This window comes from Aspergillus glaucus (assembly GCF_001890805.1).
Source record: "Aspergillus glaucus CBS 516.65 unplaced genomic scaffold ASPGLscaffold_35, whole genome shotgun sequence".
Lineage (NCBI taxonomy): Eukaryota > Fungi > Ascomycota > Eurotiomycetes > Eurotiales > Aspergillaceae > Aspergillus > Aspergillus glaucus.
The window spans coordinates 58,191-74,368 of record NW_019170487.1 but is presented as its reverse complement, the minus strand read 5'-3'; the positions used below and the strand labels follow the sequence as shown (position 1 = coordinate 74,368).

The 16,178-nt window shown below is 46.8% G+C and overlaps 8 protein-coding genes across 8 annotated transcripts; 5 read left to right on the top strand and 3 right to left on the bottom strand.

Annotated features, from left to right (window-relative positions):
- Window positions 1-313: 313 nt before the first annotated feature.
- Window positions 314-1,680, top strand: ASPGLDRAFT_1070812 (VOC family protein). Its single transcript, XM_022539520.1, has 5 exons — window positions 314-379; window positions 439-637; window positions 692-839; window positions 896-1,127; window positions 1,191-1,680. Exons 1-5 carry the CDS (start codon window positions 377-379, stop codon window positions 1,668-1,670), a joined length of 1,062 nt encoding a protein of 353 aa, XP_022395794.1. The 5' UTR covers window positions 314-376; the 3' UTR covers window positions 1,671-1,680.
- Window positions 1,681-2,151: 471 nt separating this feature from the next.
- On the top strand, window positions 2,152-3,495 carry ASPGLDRAFT_62068 (fumarylacetoacetate hydrolase family protein). The gene is made up of 4 exons (XM_022548507.1): window positions 2,152-2,495; window positions 2,558-2,632; window positions 2,716-3,010; window positions 3,089-3,495. Exons 1-4 carry the CDS (start codon window positions 2,307-2,309, stop codon window positions 3,391-3,393), a joined length of 864 nt encoding a protein of 287 aa, XP_022395793.1. The 5' UTR covers window positions 2,152-2,306; the 3' UTR covers window positions 3,394-3,495.
- Window positions 3,496-6,209: 2,714 nt separating this feature from the next.
- ASPGLDRAFT_159608 (uncharacterized protein) lies at window positions 6,210-7,106 on the top strand. The gene is made up of 2 exons (XM_022542441.1): window positions 6,210-6,480; window positions 6,544-7,106. Exons 1-2 carry the CDS (start codon window positions 6,222-6,224, stop codon window positions 7,080-7,082), a joined length of 798 nt encoding a protein of 265 aa, XP_022395792.1. The 5' UTR covers window positions 6,210-6,221; the 3' UTR covers window positions 7,083-7,106.
- Window positions 7,107-7,386: 280 nt separating this feature from the next.
- ASPGLDRAFT_96753 (uncharacterized protein) lies at window positions 7,387-8,067 on the top strand (the record flags this gene model as incomplete). Its single annotated transcript, XM_022550595.1, has 4 exons — window positions 7,387-7,545; window positions 7,625-7,703; window positions 7,764-7,927; window positions 7,972-8,067. Coding segments are annotated over 4 exons (498 nt in total), but the record flags the coding sequence as incomplete, so codon positions are not given.
- An 816-nt stretch (window positions 8,068-8,883) lies between these two features.
- Window positions 8,884-10,520, top strand: ASPGLDRAFT_52987 (uncharacterized protein). The gene has a single exon (XM_022547878.1). It carries the CDS (start codon window positions 8,973-8,975, stop codon window positions 10,305-10,307), a length of 1,335 nt encoding a protein of 444 aa, XP_022395790.1. The 5' UTR covers window positions 8,884-8,972; the 3' UTR covers window positions 10,308-10,520.
- Window positions 10,521-11,386: 866 nt separating this feature from the next.
- Window positions 11,387-11,917, bottom strand: ASPGLDRAFT_30117 (uncharacterized protein; the record flags this gene model as incomplete). Its single annotated transcript, XM_022543914.1, has 1 exon — window positions 11,387-11,917. The coding sequence occupies one exon, from the start codon at window positions 11,915-11,917 to the stop codon at window positions 11,387-11,389; it is 531 nt and encodes a 176-aa protein (XP_022395789.1).
- A 1,193-nt stretch (window positions 11,918-13,110) lies between these two features.
- On the bottom strand, window positions 13,111-13,937 carry ASPGLDRAFT_1070745 (uncharacterized protein). Its single transcript, XM_022539519.1, has one exon. The coding sequence runs from the start codon at window positions 13,527-13,529 to the stop codon at window positions 13,206-13,208; it is 324 nt and encodes a 107-aa protein (XP_022395788.1). The 5' UTR covers window positions 13,530-13,937; the 3' UTR covers window positions 13,111-13,205.
- A 348-nt stretch (window positions 13,938-14,285) lies between these two features.
- ASPGLDRAFT_62065 (SDR family oxidoreductase) lies at window positions 14,286-15,638 on the bottom strand. Its single transcript, XM_022548506.1, has 3 exons — window positions 14,983-15,638; window positions 14,718-14,920; window positions 14,286-14,668 (listed from the first exon to the last, which is right to left on the bottom strand). Exons 1-3 carry the CDS (start codon window positions 15,518-15,520, stop codon window positions 14,354-14,356), a joined length of 1,056 nt encoding a protein of 351 aa, XP_022395787.1. The 5' UTR covers window positions 15,521-15,638; the 3' UTR covers window positions 14,286-14,353.
- Window positions 15,639-16,178: the final 540 nt, after the last annotated feature.

The window sequence follows — 16,178 nt, the reverse complement described above, 5'->3', positions numbered from 1 at the left end:
AAAATATATGCCTCGTTACTCTACCGGCGGGGAATGCGGGACGGTACCTTTCTTCATAGGAATATCGGTGTAGCAACGACGGAGACAATGATGGATCCCCGCAAATATGGGGGATCTGAACAGATAACCGGGGATCGCCACATTCTACGTGTTCTGTGGAGTGTTGTGAGGGGTCCGATTCCGAAGCTTGTTGTGAAGCAAGCGAGCGGGACGGGTGGGAACACGGCGTCATATGCCAACGGAGACTCCGTTCGTGGTCCAGTATTAAAATTATAAGACGGCGAGGTGATGCTGCATCACTCTTTGTTCCCCCAAACACGCAACACAAGAGGAAGCAGCAATCAGCGGATACACAAACTGAACATTAGTGGCCAATATGGTATGTAGTCCCCAGATGCTACAAAGCTTTACTTCACATATTAACGGTAAATATCTCAGTCATTGGAGACTCCTGTTATCCCAGCAAACCGAGGTGCTTCTATCTCGGACACAGTAGCCGTGGGATCGGAGCAGGAGAGCATCGAGGCCTGGAGACAGCGATGCAGTATCCAGACGGACCAGCAAATCCGCCTGGTGAAGCTCGCTCATATGCGCTACCAACATCCCGACCTTGATGAGATCACTACTTTCCTTCAGGGTACAGTCCGGCTGCCCGAGCCTCAGACATCTATTTTCTGACAGATCCACGCAGATTTTGGCATGACCGTTGCTAAGAGGACTGATACCAAGGCATGGTTTCGCGGTTATGGACCCGATGCCTTCGTCTACTATGCTCAAAAGGGCCCGAAGGAGTTTCTTGGAGGGGCTTACCAAGTCGAGTCCTATCAGGACCTGGAGAGGTGAATTCTCCGTCTGTGAAGCTATGGTATCGGGTGAAACTAACCTGGTTACCCAGAGCAACGCATTTACCGACAGCTAGCAAAATCCAGGAGCTTACAGATGCCCCAGGGGGTGGCTACCTTGTGACCTTGACAGACCCTTCAGGGTTTCCGGTCAATATGATATATGGAGTGCTTCCAGCGGCAACCGGAGCCTATCCTGAAAAGATCACGTACAATTATGAGATCGAGAAGCCGCGTGTCCGGAAGTTCCAGCGATTCAACATCGGGCCTGCTGCAGTTCACAAGGTATGATGCTTTGTCAATGCTTCTTTATATTGATTTGGCAACTGAAACTGACTGTGACGGCAGCTGGGACACTACGGTGTCTGCACTACGAAATTTGCCGCTCTGGTCGACTTCTATACCAAGACCTTCAACATAGTACCCAGCGACTTTCTGCACGTGGGCGAAGGCAGCGAGAAGAAGCAGGTGGCCCTTTTCGCTCATATAGATCGTGGTGAGGATTACGTGGACCATCATTGCTTTTTCATCAGCTCCAATCCAACCGACCACGTTCACCACTGCTCCTTTGAGGTTCATGATTTTGACACGCAGAAACTGGGTCATCAGTGGCTTGCAAAGCAACGGTATACATCTGTTTGGGGGGTTGGACGTCATATTCTTGGATCGCAGATTTTCGACTACTGGTGGGATACGACGGGAAATATGATCGAACACTATGCAGACAGCGATCTGGTAAACAAGAACACGCCCATCAGTTACGGTCCAGCGGGTGACGAGTCCTTGGCCGTTTGGGGGCCGGAAGTGCCGTCTTGGTTTTTGCAATGATATCTCGGAGCCTTAGAAGATCACTATTGTTATATTACTTGAATGTAAAATTGCTTGGTCTTTTTTCTATTTTGCTTATTCTACTATGTCTACACGTAAGAGGGAGGATCATGATTTCCGAAGCCTGCCTCAATTCGACATGAGTATTTCCCGTGGTATGATTATTGAAGCTAAGTTTTCCTATCTCAATAGACTCTAGCCTTATACGGTATAGAATATATGATCACAAGGTTTCAATCCGGGTGTCTCTGTGCAGTCTCGGCCCTTGTCATGGCTGTTTGTAATAGGGGGTTAGGGTTTGTGGCGGGGCAGCAAATGGTGGGACACGCGGCGGGACATGTGGGGTGATGGTGGGACAAGGCTGCTTTTGCAATGGATAATATTTATCTCCGCATTTTCTTCAGTTGCGCCTGGGGGCTTCTAGGGATATGTGGAACAAGTCGCAATATCTCGACAAGATAGTAGTCGGTCCCGCCGGCTCCTCCAACCTCCACCTCTCCGGCTCGTCCCTCTTGGGACTGCCCACTACGGGACTACTACGTTTTAAAATATTTCAGAGACCTGAAGCATGCGCTCTTGGTTTGTACATCTTCACTGAGAATCTTGAATCTTTAGTACACTGCTGCTATTATCAAAATGCCTTCCTGGACACATTTGATTCGCTTCATTGCCGTGGAAGATAGCCAAGATCATCTTGGTCAGCTGGTTGATGCCACGCGAGATGTTGGCCGAGACATCATCGATGGCAGGCAGGTTGCAGCCTATGTGATCGAGGGCACCATCTTCGATGGCCGTGTCACTGAGGAGATTTTGCATGTGCAGCAGGTAAGTCAATTCACTTGTTAATTTTTCAATTCCTTCTCATCCACTAACAATATCTATTATAGTTGCTTTCCCCTGTCTCTCGAGAAGAATGCAACTACATCCGCTGTTTAGGTCTCAATTACATCGACCATGCACAGGTATGATTAAGCAAGGCATATATACATATAACTTTACTTTTCAATCGAAGCCGCACGCTCACATACCCTCTTTCAACGAATAGGAAGCCAATCTCCCACTTCCTAAAGCTCCTATCCTTTTCACGAAACCGCGCACCGCCTTAAGCGGCCCTTACCCAGCCGCCGTCAACGTTCCAAAATGTGCTCAGGACGGCACCAGCGACTACGAGGCAGAGCTCTGCCTTATCATCGGCAAGTCCGGCAGGGATATCTCCGAAGCGGACGCATTGGACTATGTGCTCGGGTACACAGCATCAAACGACGTGTCAGCACGGACGCTGCAGCTTCTCACTACGCAGTGGTCCTTTTCCAAGGGGCTCGACGGAAGCTGTCCCATCGGTAAGCTACAGAAATACATACTGGGACATATAGAACGGACGTTAAAGGATCTTTGCTAACGGTTGGTGTTTTCGGTAGGACCTGTTCTTGTGGCCCCCTCGGTCATCTCCGATCCCCAGACACTTGGCATCCAAGCAATCCACAACGGCAATGTAGTTCAGGATGGACATACAAAGGATATGATTTTTAACATCCGGAAACAGATCTCCTACTTGTCCCAGGGAACTACTCTGGAGGCTGGAACTATCTTCCTGACTGGTACACCGGCAGGAATCGGTTACTTCAGACAGCCCCGGGTGGTCCTCGGTGATGGCGACGAGATCTCGGTTAAGATTGACAAGATTGGAACCTTGATCAATAAGGTCAGATATGAAAAACGGTGATTGGATTGGTAAATTGGCAGATTCTCATTGATGGGAACAAGCAAGCGCAGTATTCCTGATAGTGCAAATTTTGAAAGTATGATAGAAAGATATCTTTATTCTATGCAAAAACTTGATTTTCACTGTGTAGTTTTCTACACCAAAGAAGTAGCAGCCAGGTCTTCATATCTTTACCATTGATATTAATCTCATATTGCCATGTACATAGCCCCATATTAAAATGTGGAGACGAGCTACAGAAAGGAAGCCGCTGTTTCCATACCGGGTCTTACATGCTCATCCTAGGCATATATGCTGGCATTGCCATGATAAAGATCTAGTCTTGATTAGGTTAAGTGAGACTGCACCTCATCGGCCGCTGCTATTCCCAGTATTTATAAGATTGACATGCTATAGATTAACTGGACATGCGCTGAGGGATCAAGGTCATGCCATTGTGAACATAAAAGCCATAAACTGTTCTGGAGATTGATTGGACGGTTGATATTTCTGGTTATAGCAACTAGACTAGATATCGCCTTTGCAATTGCAGCGAATCAGTTGTCTCAATATCTTGCTGAACCTCACTAAATTCACCTCAAAGCAGCCAAACACATACTCTGATATATCAAGGGAACTATCACCTTTGGATTGACGTTCAGTGCGAAGGGGAGACAGATAGGATTGAGTGCGTATGCAGATTCTGCATATGCCAATTCAGCAAAGAGCCGGTTGACCACTCGTTTTATATTTATGATCAATGGAACTCTGATTACCTGGACAAGCTGGAAGCAGTTGATTACTGTGCAGAGTACAACAGAGGCTGAGTATATGGTAGTTTCAGAGGCCACCAAACAAGCAATTTGGATCCACCACTTCCTATACACCATTGGAAGAGTATTGACTAGGCTGACGATCATATATGAAGACAACCAGGGTGCCATCATCACCTAGCTGATAATCCTGTTGACCACCCAAAGACGAAGCACATAGCTGTTCACTACCATGCTATTCAGGGCCATATAGGCAATGGAGAGATTCATCTTGAGCATCTGCCTACTGACAAGATGATCGCCGATGCTCTAACGAAGGCTACTCATCATGATGCCCATACACGATTTCTTTATAGCGTGGGCATGGATTGATTGGGGTGAGGAAGAGAAATTCAACATACAGAAGTTGAAGTGTGCGTCCAACCGCTGCCTATCAAATTGCCAGATTGTTATTGCTTTATTAGATAGATTGATATTTGCAGCGATTGTACAAAGGGGAGTGATGAAAGTCAAGGTGGATTAATAGTTGGTCTGATTACTGAGGCTGACAGACCCCTCATATACGGACACACACACACACACACACACGCACACACACACTCGGTTTAGATAGACAAGCACTCATTCTATCACCTTTGTGTCTATAGAGATCAAGGTTATCCTCCTTAGTGTAATTAAATTCGTCGCGTATAGCCTCGTGCAGTCCGGATAATCGACTCCCCCGACTTCCCCGATACGGAGTTTTAACCACTGCATTGGTTTATCCGTTTCAGAAAAGATGAATAGCGTCAGAATTTTCTCTAGAAGGACACAAGGCAGAAAAATGAAGGAGAAAAAAGTGATGCTCAAGCGAAACAACAGCCCATTTATGCCAAATAGTCTTTTAGAATACTGTTTGGTTTCGCAACACCATGCTCACACACTCATCACCCCAACGCTCACCCTTGACTCTAAAGGCATCACCCCAATCACTTGCACCCAACTAGTGCTCACCCGGTCATTAATCTTAGTAGCAACAAAAAAGAAGCAAAAACATACAACAGCCGGGATTCGCTGGTGGTCACCCACCCAACTACTAACCGGCCGGCGTGTGGCTTAAGTACGGCTGAGCGGACGGGAAGCCCTGTTCTCCACACCCTATGGTCGTATGTAGTAGTCTTTTTATTGAAGAAAAATATATCGGTCGTCCAATTCGAGTTGGTTAGGGAGTTCATCTTTAAGCTGGCTGTCCTTGGAGGTTCAATACCCATGAGGAGTATCGGGGTAAATTCCCCACAGAAGCCCCCCCCCCTTCAGACTTTACAAGATTGGAGGACATTGAACAGAGTCATAATTCTACCAGTGACGTCCTCGGTCAGGTGAGTGCTTTAAGAATGCTAGATAAATGCATATCTCTCACAGGTTCATGTCTCTACTCACTACTATACTATGAGCATGAATATCACGCAAAATATCATCTATTGTTATCCCCAAGCTACAGCCCCAGGATTTAATAATGCCATTAGGCCTTGTTGCTGGAGAATGGCGAGAAGCTCCTGGGATGAAAGACTTTCCTGTCAATGAGCCATCAAGTGATACTATGTTGTGCCACTGTGCCGACCTGGGTAGAATGATGATCATGGCATCGTATGACCATAGATATCAACGGGACTATCTTAGTTTCTCGGCATGCTGTTTTTTTTTTTTTTTTTTTTTTGGTGGGATAAACGTGTGATGGTTGCCCGTGAGCAATAGTTCCGAAGTAGGATTCTGGAGGTGCAGTCGAGAATTTGAATGGAAGCGTAATACCTAAAGCCGATTATGCATTCCGCTGACAACTTATTTCCACTGTATCCAATCATGAATAGCTGAAGCTTTGTTTCATAACGCTAATGCAGTCTGCTTACTAGGCCCACATTTCTAGAGAGCTATACCTACAGTGAGTGACCTCAAAGTGGGTGGAGTTGATGACGCCCCACTTGGAGAATGTTCGGAGTTAAGATTCTATGCATCGACAGCATAGTACAGCTCCCTCTTCCCACTTATGTCCTTTATAGATTCATCATAGATTTCAGAAACCGTATCAAGCGACACAAGATGGCAGGCGAGAATGTGCTCATTTTTGGGGGCAACGGAAGAATTGCTCGATCCATGGCCAGTTTGATGCTGGCCCGTTCATGGAAGGTCACAAGTGTCATCAGAAACGTCAAACAAAAAGACAGTATCCTGCAACTAGGCGAGAACCAGCCTGGGAAGATCAATGTGCTGAGCATGGATATGCAAAATATCAGGAATCCAGCCGATGTATCAAGGATTCTTGAGACTGTCAAACCGACTTGTGTTGTCTTTGCAGCAGGTATGGCAACTCGCAATTTTCCAAACAGTAAATCCCTAACCAGCATTAACTGTGTTGAACCAGGCTCATTCCAGAACGTCTACGCCATCGATCGCGATGCAGCCCAGCGAATAATAAAAGCCTCCACCGATGCCCCATTCATCGCCAAATTCTTGATGCTTTCCTTTCCTTCGTCGCGCAAAAGCGCGGCCCCATGGTGGGGGGAAAGCGATATTCAAAACTGGCAGCAAGAAATAAACTCCTATCCCGATATAGCCGAGGCCAAGATTCAAGCGGATGAGTATCTGGTTGCCATGAGCAAGGCGCGAGAATCCTCTTCTGGCTCGCCCTTTCAAGCAATCAGCTTGCGGCCAAGTTGGCTTCGTACAGGACCACCTATGGGGCGAGTGAAATTGGGCAAGACTCCTGCGTTGGGCCAGGTAAATATCGCCGATGTTGCGGCGGTAGGAGTGAGTCTCCTGGCACGGAACGACACAAGTGGCTGGTACGATCTAGTTCAAGGTTCCGATATCGTGGAAAATGCAGTAGACATGTGCGTGAAAAATGAGGTCAACTGTATTGAAGGGGAGGATCTTGATCGTAACTTTGCATTTGGAGATTAGCGTCTTTTATAGTTTCGAGCGGTGCATACTTGATTGACATATTTCCTCTTCTATTGAAATCTCAGAATCAATATCCCTGGACATGCGCTTGGATCCGTATGTAACTGGATCATAGTTTGCTAACCCGCAATTTTCTCAGGGCTTATAAGTTTGATAGAATACCCCCAGTCACCTTGCCTTAATTCCGGATGCCACTAAATTTACCTTCTATAAATCGAGAATTATTGCTAGTCCTTTTTATCCCTTGCAATCGAAACCATTACCATTCTCAAATATATCTAACGCAACCATTCGATCAGCGAACATGGTCAAGACACTCCCCTTCGGCGACATCCAAATCTCGTCGCCAGGCTTCGGTGCAATGGGTCTTAGCTTTAGCTTGGGTACCAATCTTAGCCTCGAGGAAGCCGAACGGGTACTGCTAAAGGCAATCGAGCTCGGATGCATATTCCGGGCTACTGCTGTGAGTTGCGAATTGATGGCTGCAGAGGATTGATGGCTACAGAGGAATTAGACCGCAGAATCTGACTCTAGAAATGCAGGTCGTCTACCAAGCCGGTGTAAACGAGAAGCTTCTGGGAGATTTCTTCAGAAAGCACAACGCTCGTGACAAGATCTTCAGTGAGTTACTGCGCACTCAATTTGTGGTCCTTACTTTTGGTTGACCATCGTCATCGACAGTCGCCTCGAAGTGTGGATTCAACATCATTGGAGGGGATGGTTCGGTCACCAATTCTGCTTCGCATATCAAGGAGTATATCGAAGGCACCATTGAGAGAGTTGAATTTACTCCTGATCTTTACTATCTCCACCGGATAGATCCCAGTACGTCCGATCGCCTTAATGTTCATGTCCACTTCGCTAATTTCTATACATACCTCTCACGGAGTCAATCCCCGCCCTTGATGAGATTCGCAAAGCAGGCAAAACGAAGTACATTGGCCTTTCGGAATGCTCCGCTGCTACATTCCGCAAGGCTAATTCAAGTAATATTTATTACTCTTATCCATCTGGCAAGTATCCACTGACAGACCGTAAACAGTTGCCAAGATTGATGCCGGCCACTCTGCCCGCTGGGCGTCTGAGCTCCGAGGCAGCAGTTCGCTGAGCACGGATGGGTGAGTATTGGGCCTATGTCCTATACTCTCCCTCTGGCTCTGCTCCGTGACAATTTCCACTTTCTATAGGGTCATTCTGTTACGGGGTTGTCATACGATCCCGTACAAACCCTCAGTACATGACTTGGCACTACAGCCTGCGTGGTATGCAAGGGAAAGGCATGGACGAACCATATTAGACTTCGCCGAGACCCTCCACCCTCCCCTCGACCCTCGCCAAACCTCGTGTGGGTGACCCTCGCAGACCCTCATCGACCCTCATTTTCATAAAATCTCATAAAATCTCATAAAATTCCACGCTTTACCTGATTTGTATGCATAAAAAATGATGATCCATCCTAATATAGTACTGTTTGTCTTGTTTGATCACCCGCGGGTGAGGGCGAGGTCTAAACATTGGACCATTCCCTGTTCCTGTTCCTGTTCCTGTTCCTTCTTGTACGTACGGCATCCTTTTAGATTGAGACAATCGAAGTGTGACCCCTAACAGCAAGCTCTTTATTTTCGGCTCTAGAAAGTATTATAGTATAACATATTTCATCCTTTTCAGCCACATGGACTAGGTGATAGGCTGTAAATAAGTAGTATGATGTAATTTTCCAGCTGTGGAGAATGGCTGCCCGCAGCTGAACTTCAGCCGCATTTTCAGCTCAGCTCAGCTCTTGATGTTCTTTTTTAAACCCCCAACAGCCACCTGGTTCTTGGTTTTGGTTGTTTTCCATCAACTTCAATTCTATTGTTCACACCAAAAACACCAAACACCAAAGCAGATATGACCAGCCAGCCTCTCCAACAACCCAACGCTAGTTGGAGCGCTGATCTCCCCAACCGAGAAAGTCCATTGACCGAAAATGACATGCAGCAAATCGCTTCTAATACTGAAGATGGACTGGCCATGATCAAGACAGCCTTGGACAGACAGCAGCTGGGCTTCATTGTCTCCGAGAAAGTGATCAAGGCAGCTGCCTCAAATGAGCGTTATGCGGTTGAAATCCTAGAACTACTGATGGAGAATGGAGGCTCGGATGTTGAAATCACCAAGGATATTGTCTGCGCGGCAGCAGGAAACTCGCTTGCTGCTGTGGGATATCTTTTCCAGCTCCCGGGACGATCCTTTCCCACTCTGGAAAACAGTCTGCTAGCAGCAGTAAGCCATGATGAAGACAACCATGCTGCAAAGATGTGTGCGAACATTGTCAAGCAGTTCCCAGAAGCCCAGATCTCGAGTCGGGTTCTTGAAGCGGCGTGCACGAAATCCAAGGTGATGCAGGTGCTTCTGGATCAATCTTGCGATCATCTACCGATTCAAGAAATCATTCGAAAAATAGCAAGAGGCAACTATGAGGAAGCACAGGTGACGCAGCTTCTTCTTGATCACAAACACTTGGTTGTGGATGAGTGGGCGATGGAAACGCTTTCTTCGAATGGTTCGGCTTTCGAAATCATTATTACATCGCAGCCAGACGCACCGGTCACTCACAATGTCCTTCTACAAGCGGCAAGCAACGATGAATCAATGGACAAACTGCTGCAAAATCGACTGGATGACGTGGTTATCACAGAGGAGGTTATGATCGTTGCAGCCAAGTCAGATTATACTGTGGCTGCTATCCTCCAAAACACACAATCAGTTCCAATTACCAAGAAGGTTTTCAAAGAGGCTGCATTTCATGAACAACCCGATTCACTTGGTGCCTTCCTTTCATTACAACCTGATCTGGACCCGCTAGCGATTTGGGACGAAATTTGGCAGGATGTTGTCATCAGTGCAGAGAAAAAATACCGCGCGACAAGGGCTATTTTCCATAATACTGATTTGGAAGTAACAGCTTCCAAGCTGCAAAGCTATCCGTATGATCCGGAGCAGAAAAACAACTATGGCCTTGACGATGTGGTTATGGAAATTGCGGAGGATGACCGGATCTTACCCATAACCGAAGAAACGACAGAAATCATTCTGGAGAGATGTCGTAATAAAGCTATTAAAGAGATTCTGGAGTACGAACCAGACATGCTGATTACTCCCAAATTGTTTCAAGCGGCGGAGAGGAACCTAATTGCGGATAAAGAGTCTTTGCTATCGTTCCTTGCTGAGAAAAGAGGTTGATCATGGGTGACGAGCTATGGAGATTATGATAGAAAAATGACCAGTATTACATCAAAGATAGAAAAAGAGGGCACATTTTTTTTTACTATGCCCGAGTTTCACCCGTGTGTGAGATAAGTAGAAGATCATGCAACGATCTAGAAAATAGTGTATCTAGGAAGCTATAGAGGCTAATGCAAGTTGCTTACTAGGGGTGTTGACGATATCTGCCATCTTCGTTCTACGGTTTGTCGACTGCGAATACCAGGCCGACAATGAGGAAGAGGAACAGTAGGAACCGGGGAGCCATCATAGTGGCTGATAGCGCCCAATGTATAAAGTTTATACTAAATATCAATCAAATACCTTGATAAATAGAACAAAAAAGTCAATATTTGATCTATACCAATGCTATTCAAGACGAAATACACACAATACTTATAATTTCTTCCCCTTACTATAGCCACATAGTTCTGTAAGACGAAATACTTGCCCTGCAATGGCCCCCAATTTCAAACGGCTCCAAATGCGACCCCAACCCTGGCGATTTCAGCCTCGAGGGCCAATCCCCGTAAGCCTACCCCGGACATAGCGTAATACACCCATGAGCATGATATCTTTATGGGGCCAAGCAAGGTTGACAATTGCTGCTGCTTTCTATAAATTGTTAGTCACTAGTTCTCTGGTCGAAGGCATTGCCTATCATAATTGCATATCAGCGTGGCACTGCTGCTTGCATGCATGGTGTCTGATTCAGGTGACAAGAATAGTCGATCCAGTATTCTTACTAACCTCTATGAACGAATCTGTGATAATTCGCCGCAACATCTGCCATGGTGGGTGAAATTGGGCCTGAAGATTTTTGGTCAGATCCAAGACGCCTGGAGTATATATTGGTCTCCTGATCATAAAAAGACAACGATCAGGGGCTTGCATCTATCACACGGTCTGAGCGGGCCTGGGCCTTGAGCACTCAAGTCCGTGGTATGATGATGCATTCTATTCTATACCTTTTTGAACGAATTCCAGGCTTCTGAGTCAGCGGCATGGGAGGACCCCAACCACCTCAGAACCTTGATCTCTAACTCTCACTCATCGACTCATATCAGAGCCTGACTCGAGGCAAATACCTTTGAGTCACTCTTAAGAAGATCCAGGATTAACTGATCTAATTTTGTCGCAGCTGCATGAGCATGATATCCCCAATTTTGCGCTGCATAATTGTAAAGTGGATTTTGTTGTAGTCGCGCTTCAAACTCCTCATCAGTCAGACAGGGACCGCTTTCAAAGGTGTAGTTGAATGAGAGATATGTAACACAAATAATGGTGAAGTTTGATTCTGCATCAGGGAACCAATATTTCTTCCTTGCTTCAAAGTAGTCCTGTGTCATGTAGTGGACTAAATGGATGATGCTGCTTTCTTCATCAACCACAACCAATCCAGCACATACTGAGACCATGTCATCAACCTGTGGAATGTTCTCTTTGTCAAGTTTTGGTACTCCTTGTTCCACTGCAAGTGCGTGCTGAAGTTCTGAAGTAGTAAGCTGTCTCTTGGTGCAGGTGATCCACAGCAAAACGCCCATTGCAAGGTCCAAGGCATCTCCATCTTGCCCTTTGATTCGCCCCATAGCATCCTCATACACCTCAGTATATGATTCAGGCCCCGCTGGAAGGTTTTTTAAAGTTTCCTTGATCTTCTTGAGTCTCTTCTTTGTTTTTATTGAGTCAAAGTGAAGCTGTGCAAGAAACCTAGGCTAATGGTCAGTTTCTCCAGTCTAGTTGAGTAAATGATTTGAGAGTTGATAGACATTCCATCTACAGCCTCTGTAATCCTACCCTTGATGTGACGGTCCCGAGCAATATGAGTATATTGGTAGATTATCTGACAAAATTCTAACATGAGGAGAGAAAAGGAAAGAGGCAGGCCTGCCGGCGACGAGCTATCTAATGTGTGTGAAGGGTTTAAGCGAGGCTCAGTGACTGTCCATGCTCAGTGAATGTCTATGCTCCGTGACACTTGATCTCTTCCTCATGTTCTTTCAAGAATTTTGATTCAGCTTGTGAAATGCAGCCTTCCAAATGCTTTCACACATCACTTTCATGAGCACGAATCTCTAAAGTGATATCATTGAATTTCTCAGTAATCTCTGGTATTGGCCTAGCAGTGGCAAAGATGTTTACTGAGAACTTTTTCTGAAGGTCAAAAAGCTGGGACAGGAACACCCTTCAGCAGCTGTCTGATGCCTGGTATTCATCAAGTGCGTCAACAACAAAGAAGACTCTTGAATATGTTACCATCACAAGTTGGAGAGCTGTTGACAATTCATCTAGCAATGGCCGTGTCCATCTATCCTTATGTCGTTTGTAAAGTTCTTTCATGCATTCTGGTAAAGATTGACACTGGGATAGTTGTTTGAGTATACTCGCTAGTAGTTCTTCAGCCTTCTGGTCATCTTTCCGCCGGAAATTGCAGTAGATGTATGCAAGACCAATGGTTTGGTTAGTAGAGCACTACATTGTGAGGTCATTAATCACAACTGCAGTGAGAATTGTCTTCCCAGCTCCAGGAATGCCTGTACAGAACAGCGTCTGTTTGTCAGACTTTAGCCAGTCCTGATATTCAGCAGATTCTAGAAGCCATTGACCAGTTCCTAGTTGTCGCCTCTTGATATAGTCACTCTGCTGAGGGCCATAGTCAGTTTGAGTCAGCCAGTCAAGTAGTTACTTCATGGTCTTCCTTTCTAGTGAACTTTAAATTCATTGTTTCAACATTTAGTCCAGTTCTGGACACAGTTTCATGAACTATATCTATTATCAGGATGGTGACTTCACATCAATTCAGTGGCTGAAGAATGACTAACACACATGAAGAAGCTCACTGATCCTCCTTTCAGCTTCAACCCTGTTCGGAGCAATTCAATAAAGAAGATCTCTCGCATATGCTGCCGCCGTCATGGCTGCATATCCTTGCCAGTCCTTATTCTTATGGGAGTCCGAGTAGTCGCATATACCACAAATAACCAGACAGGGAAAGTGGTTCATCAGCCCCGCTGCTTCCATCTCAAAGCACAGAACATCCTTCTCTGCAGCAAGTCTATCCCGAATTGAAGCATCCTTCATCAACTGGTTCGCCGAAGCAATCAGGTCATAGTGAATTGCTGGATTATCTTCATGCGCGGCAACATACTCCGTACTTATGGCGCAGATCCAGCCAACGGTGTAGTCCTTAGGGTCAGACATAACTTATTGGCAGAGTATTATGGAGAAAGAACAAGATTTGAAATACTCTGGAGGACGAATTTAAGCGCAGGTATTTAATGAAGTCAGTTACATTTGTTTTCTGTGAAGTTCCATGGCCTCAGATTGCCCAGAATGAGATCAAGTGCTCAGTATCTTTCACAGAGCAAGAAAATTGGCCTTCACTCAAAGAAAAGCTTTGGAAATCGACTATAAGAAGGTAACGCGAGGATGGAGTAAGTCAAAAACATCACGACTAAATTCAGCTGCACGAGCTGAATCCAGTGCGGTGTTGGGCACCTTAGCACAGCCGCCCACCACTCTGCCACATCATCATGCATAAGGCTCCATGGAATCGAATGTCTAATAGTCGAAAATTTGAAAATGATTGTCGTATATGATCGAACTACAGTATGTCTTAGCCGTTTAAACAAGGTATATTGCTTACCTTAATATGGATATGTGACGCACTAGCATCGGTGTAGACTTCCTTTACAGCAACTTTGCATGGCTGGCGTCTGCGGCTGTGTACATAGCACGACAATCAACAAATAGACGGAAGAGGGGTGTCGGGTCGGCGGAACATGCTGTCTGCAGGCTCGGGTAACCTGCTCACCCCTATTCTACAGAACACGATCGCCGTGCAGCCAGGGTAATTAATGTTTGAGATGGTTCTCGGTCGTCCCAGGACACATGTCGAGCAGGAGAGGCATGGTCATGATTCATAACACTACGGCCTACGCGCTGGAAGGTATGAGAGTGATTATTGTCTTTGTTTTGGTACGGCCGCTTTCATTGATTCGGGCGACTGCAAGGACGATGCCACCCTAGGTAGCATGGGCTTTCTTTTCGTTCCGCTCAAGATCTAACATACAACGTGCGATATCCAAAACGGTCTCTTCAAGACTTCGGAACTCCACTCCTAAAAATTGTTTCACTTTGGAATTATCTATGGAATATGCCCCTGCCGGTAAGGAGCGTGTCCCTGGTTTCCCAAGCGGTGTGCGTTCACTCAGTTCGGGGAAGTGTGATCGGAGAATATCGCAAACATCCTGGAAGTCAAATTGCCTGGCGCACACCACAAACCGTTGGTTGCCGGCCTCTGGGACAATCATGGCTCTGAATTGGGCATCTGCAAGATCCTACAGAAGGTTGGTTAGATCAAAACCAGTGTCAAGCTGGGCGACTTACTCGGACGTCGACGTAAGTGTGTACCGGCATGTACGGCACGGGAGCATCCTTGGTCGAGTTGAAGCAAAGTTTCCACAACCGAGAATTAGATTCGTTCAGGTCCCGGATGCTTGTGACGGAGTGCCGCAAAGGACCAAAAGTCGCCGGCGGAGATAACGTGACCAAGTCAAAAGGTGGCTGTTCTTCCTTCATAAACTTCCATGCTGCGTAGAGAACACCGTCTTAGTACCGCCTCTGCTAACAGCAAGCAGAACAATCGACGTACCTTCTCGTTCGGCAAAAAGCTTACTGGCCCTGTATGCTTTCGACGGATCCCCGTGCACTGCCTCTTCCCATGTAACTGGATTCCAGTCCGCTTCCGTATAAAGCCTTGCTGGGTCCGAGACAAGGTTGTCGTAGTCAATCACGCTGGCGCAGCTACCGGTCCAAATGACTCTTCTCACGCTCGGGGCATTGTCTTTCACGGCTTTGAGCAGGTTCAACGTCCCCTTGATCGCCGGCTCGAGGAACTGAAGATTGCTCCCCACGTTCGTGTACGTGAACGGGGATGCCGTATGATAGATGGTCTCAAAAGGGAGGGGGGTCCCCTGTACCGCCGTGTGGTAGGCTCCGGGTGCGACGATATCGGGGACGATTGTGATAGATATCTGAGATTTCTGCGCGGCGAAGTCCCTCAAAATCTTGTCGCCTTTTTCTTGTGTTCTAACAGCACAGCAGACAGTGCAGCCATGGTCAAGAAGCTGGGTTAGGATGTGGGATCCAATGAAGCCGTTGCCCCCGGTGAGAAGGACGCGACGGGCCATTGTCAGTGTTGGGACAAGTGGGCTAATGGGTTCGCCTGTAGAAATATGTAGAGGGCAAAGTGAGGCCGAGGTTGGAGGGCGAGAAATGAAAATGGCTTATCTAGGGTTCAAGGCGGGCGGGGTCTGCGCTGGACAGCCCCTCATGCTCCACTACTCCGGTCCAATGTGCAGACGGAGTTACTCACTGTTACCTCCGGTCCTATGTGCGGACGGAGTTACTCACTGTTACCTCCGGTCCAATGTGCCACCGAGTAGGTACTCTCTGTGGGCTGCGGTTAACGCCAAGGGTGGATATTATTATGGGGCTGTGGCTCTGAGTCCTGCATCCTATTGATGGTTCACGCAAGGAAGGCGGCGCCGGCTCTGAGTTGGGCAGCTCCACAGTTTCCACTACTACTGGCTAGGGAGTATATACTCGTTGTTAGCTGGGTTAACGCCAAAAGGAGATGGTATGTTTGTGGCGCTGCGGCTGAGGGTCACTCTTGTTATGGACCGACCGGGATGCGTGTTTAAACTTTGCCCACAGAGAGCGTGTACCTACTTTTGCTGACTCTCGAGGCCTAGAGGTGCACCCCGACGAGGACCGGCCACACAGCAACGCAGCAAACATGAACCAACCTGGAAAGTCGGCGTCCGATCGCATACAACTTTTGACACT

Coding starts and splice junctions, on each gene's coding strand:
- ASPGLDRAFT_52987 (XM_022547878.1), top strand. CDS start 8,973: ATGACCAGCCAGCCTCTCCAACAACCCAACGCTAGTTGGAGCGCTGAT.
- ASPGLDRAFT_62068 (XM_022548507.1), top strand. CDS start 2,307: ATGCCTTCCTGGACACATTTGATTCGCTTCATTGCCGTGGAAGATAGC. Junction 2,496..2,557: donor AGATTTTGCATGTGCAGCAG/GTAAGTCAATTC, acceptor TATCTATTATAG/TTGCTTTCCCCTGTCTCTCG. Junction 3,011..3,088: donor CGACGGAAGCTGTCCCATCG/GTAAGCTACAGA, acceptor TGTTTTCGGTAG/GACCTGTTCTTGTGGCCCCC.
- ASPGLDRAFT_159608 (XM_022542441.1), top strand. CDS start 6,222: ATGGCAGGCGAGAATGTGCTCATTTTTGGGGGCAACGGAAGAATTGCT. Junction 6,481..6,543: donor TTGTGTTGTCTTTGCAGCAG/GTATGGCAACTC, acceptor GTGTTGAACCAG/GCTCATTCCAGAACGTCTAC.
- ASPGLDRAFT_1070812 (XM_022539520.1), top strand. Junction 638..691: donor GATCACTACTTTCCTTCAGG/GTACAGTCCGGC, acceptor AGATCCACGCAG/ATTTTGGCATGACCGTTGCT. Junction 1,128..1,190: donor GGCCTGCTGCAGTTCACAAG/GTATGATGCTTT, acceptor CTGTGACGGCAG/CTGGGACACTACGGTGTCTG.
- ASPGLDRAFT_1070745 (XM_022539519.1), bottom strand. CDS start 13,529: ATGTCTGACCCTAAGGACTACACCGTTGGCTGGATCTGCGCCATAAGT.
- ASPGLDRAFT_62065 (XM_022548506.1), bottom strand. CDS start 15,520: ATGGCCCGTCGCGTCCTTCTCACCGGGGGCAACGGCTTCATTGGATCC. Junction 14,921..14,982: donor GCTTTTTGCCGAACGAGAAG/GTACGTCGATTG, acceptor TTCTCTACGCAG/CATGGAAGTTTATGAAGGAA. Junction 14,669..14,717: donor ACACTTACGTCGACGTCCGA/GTAAGTCGCCCA, acceptor AACCTTCTGTAG/GATCTTGCAGATGCCCAATT.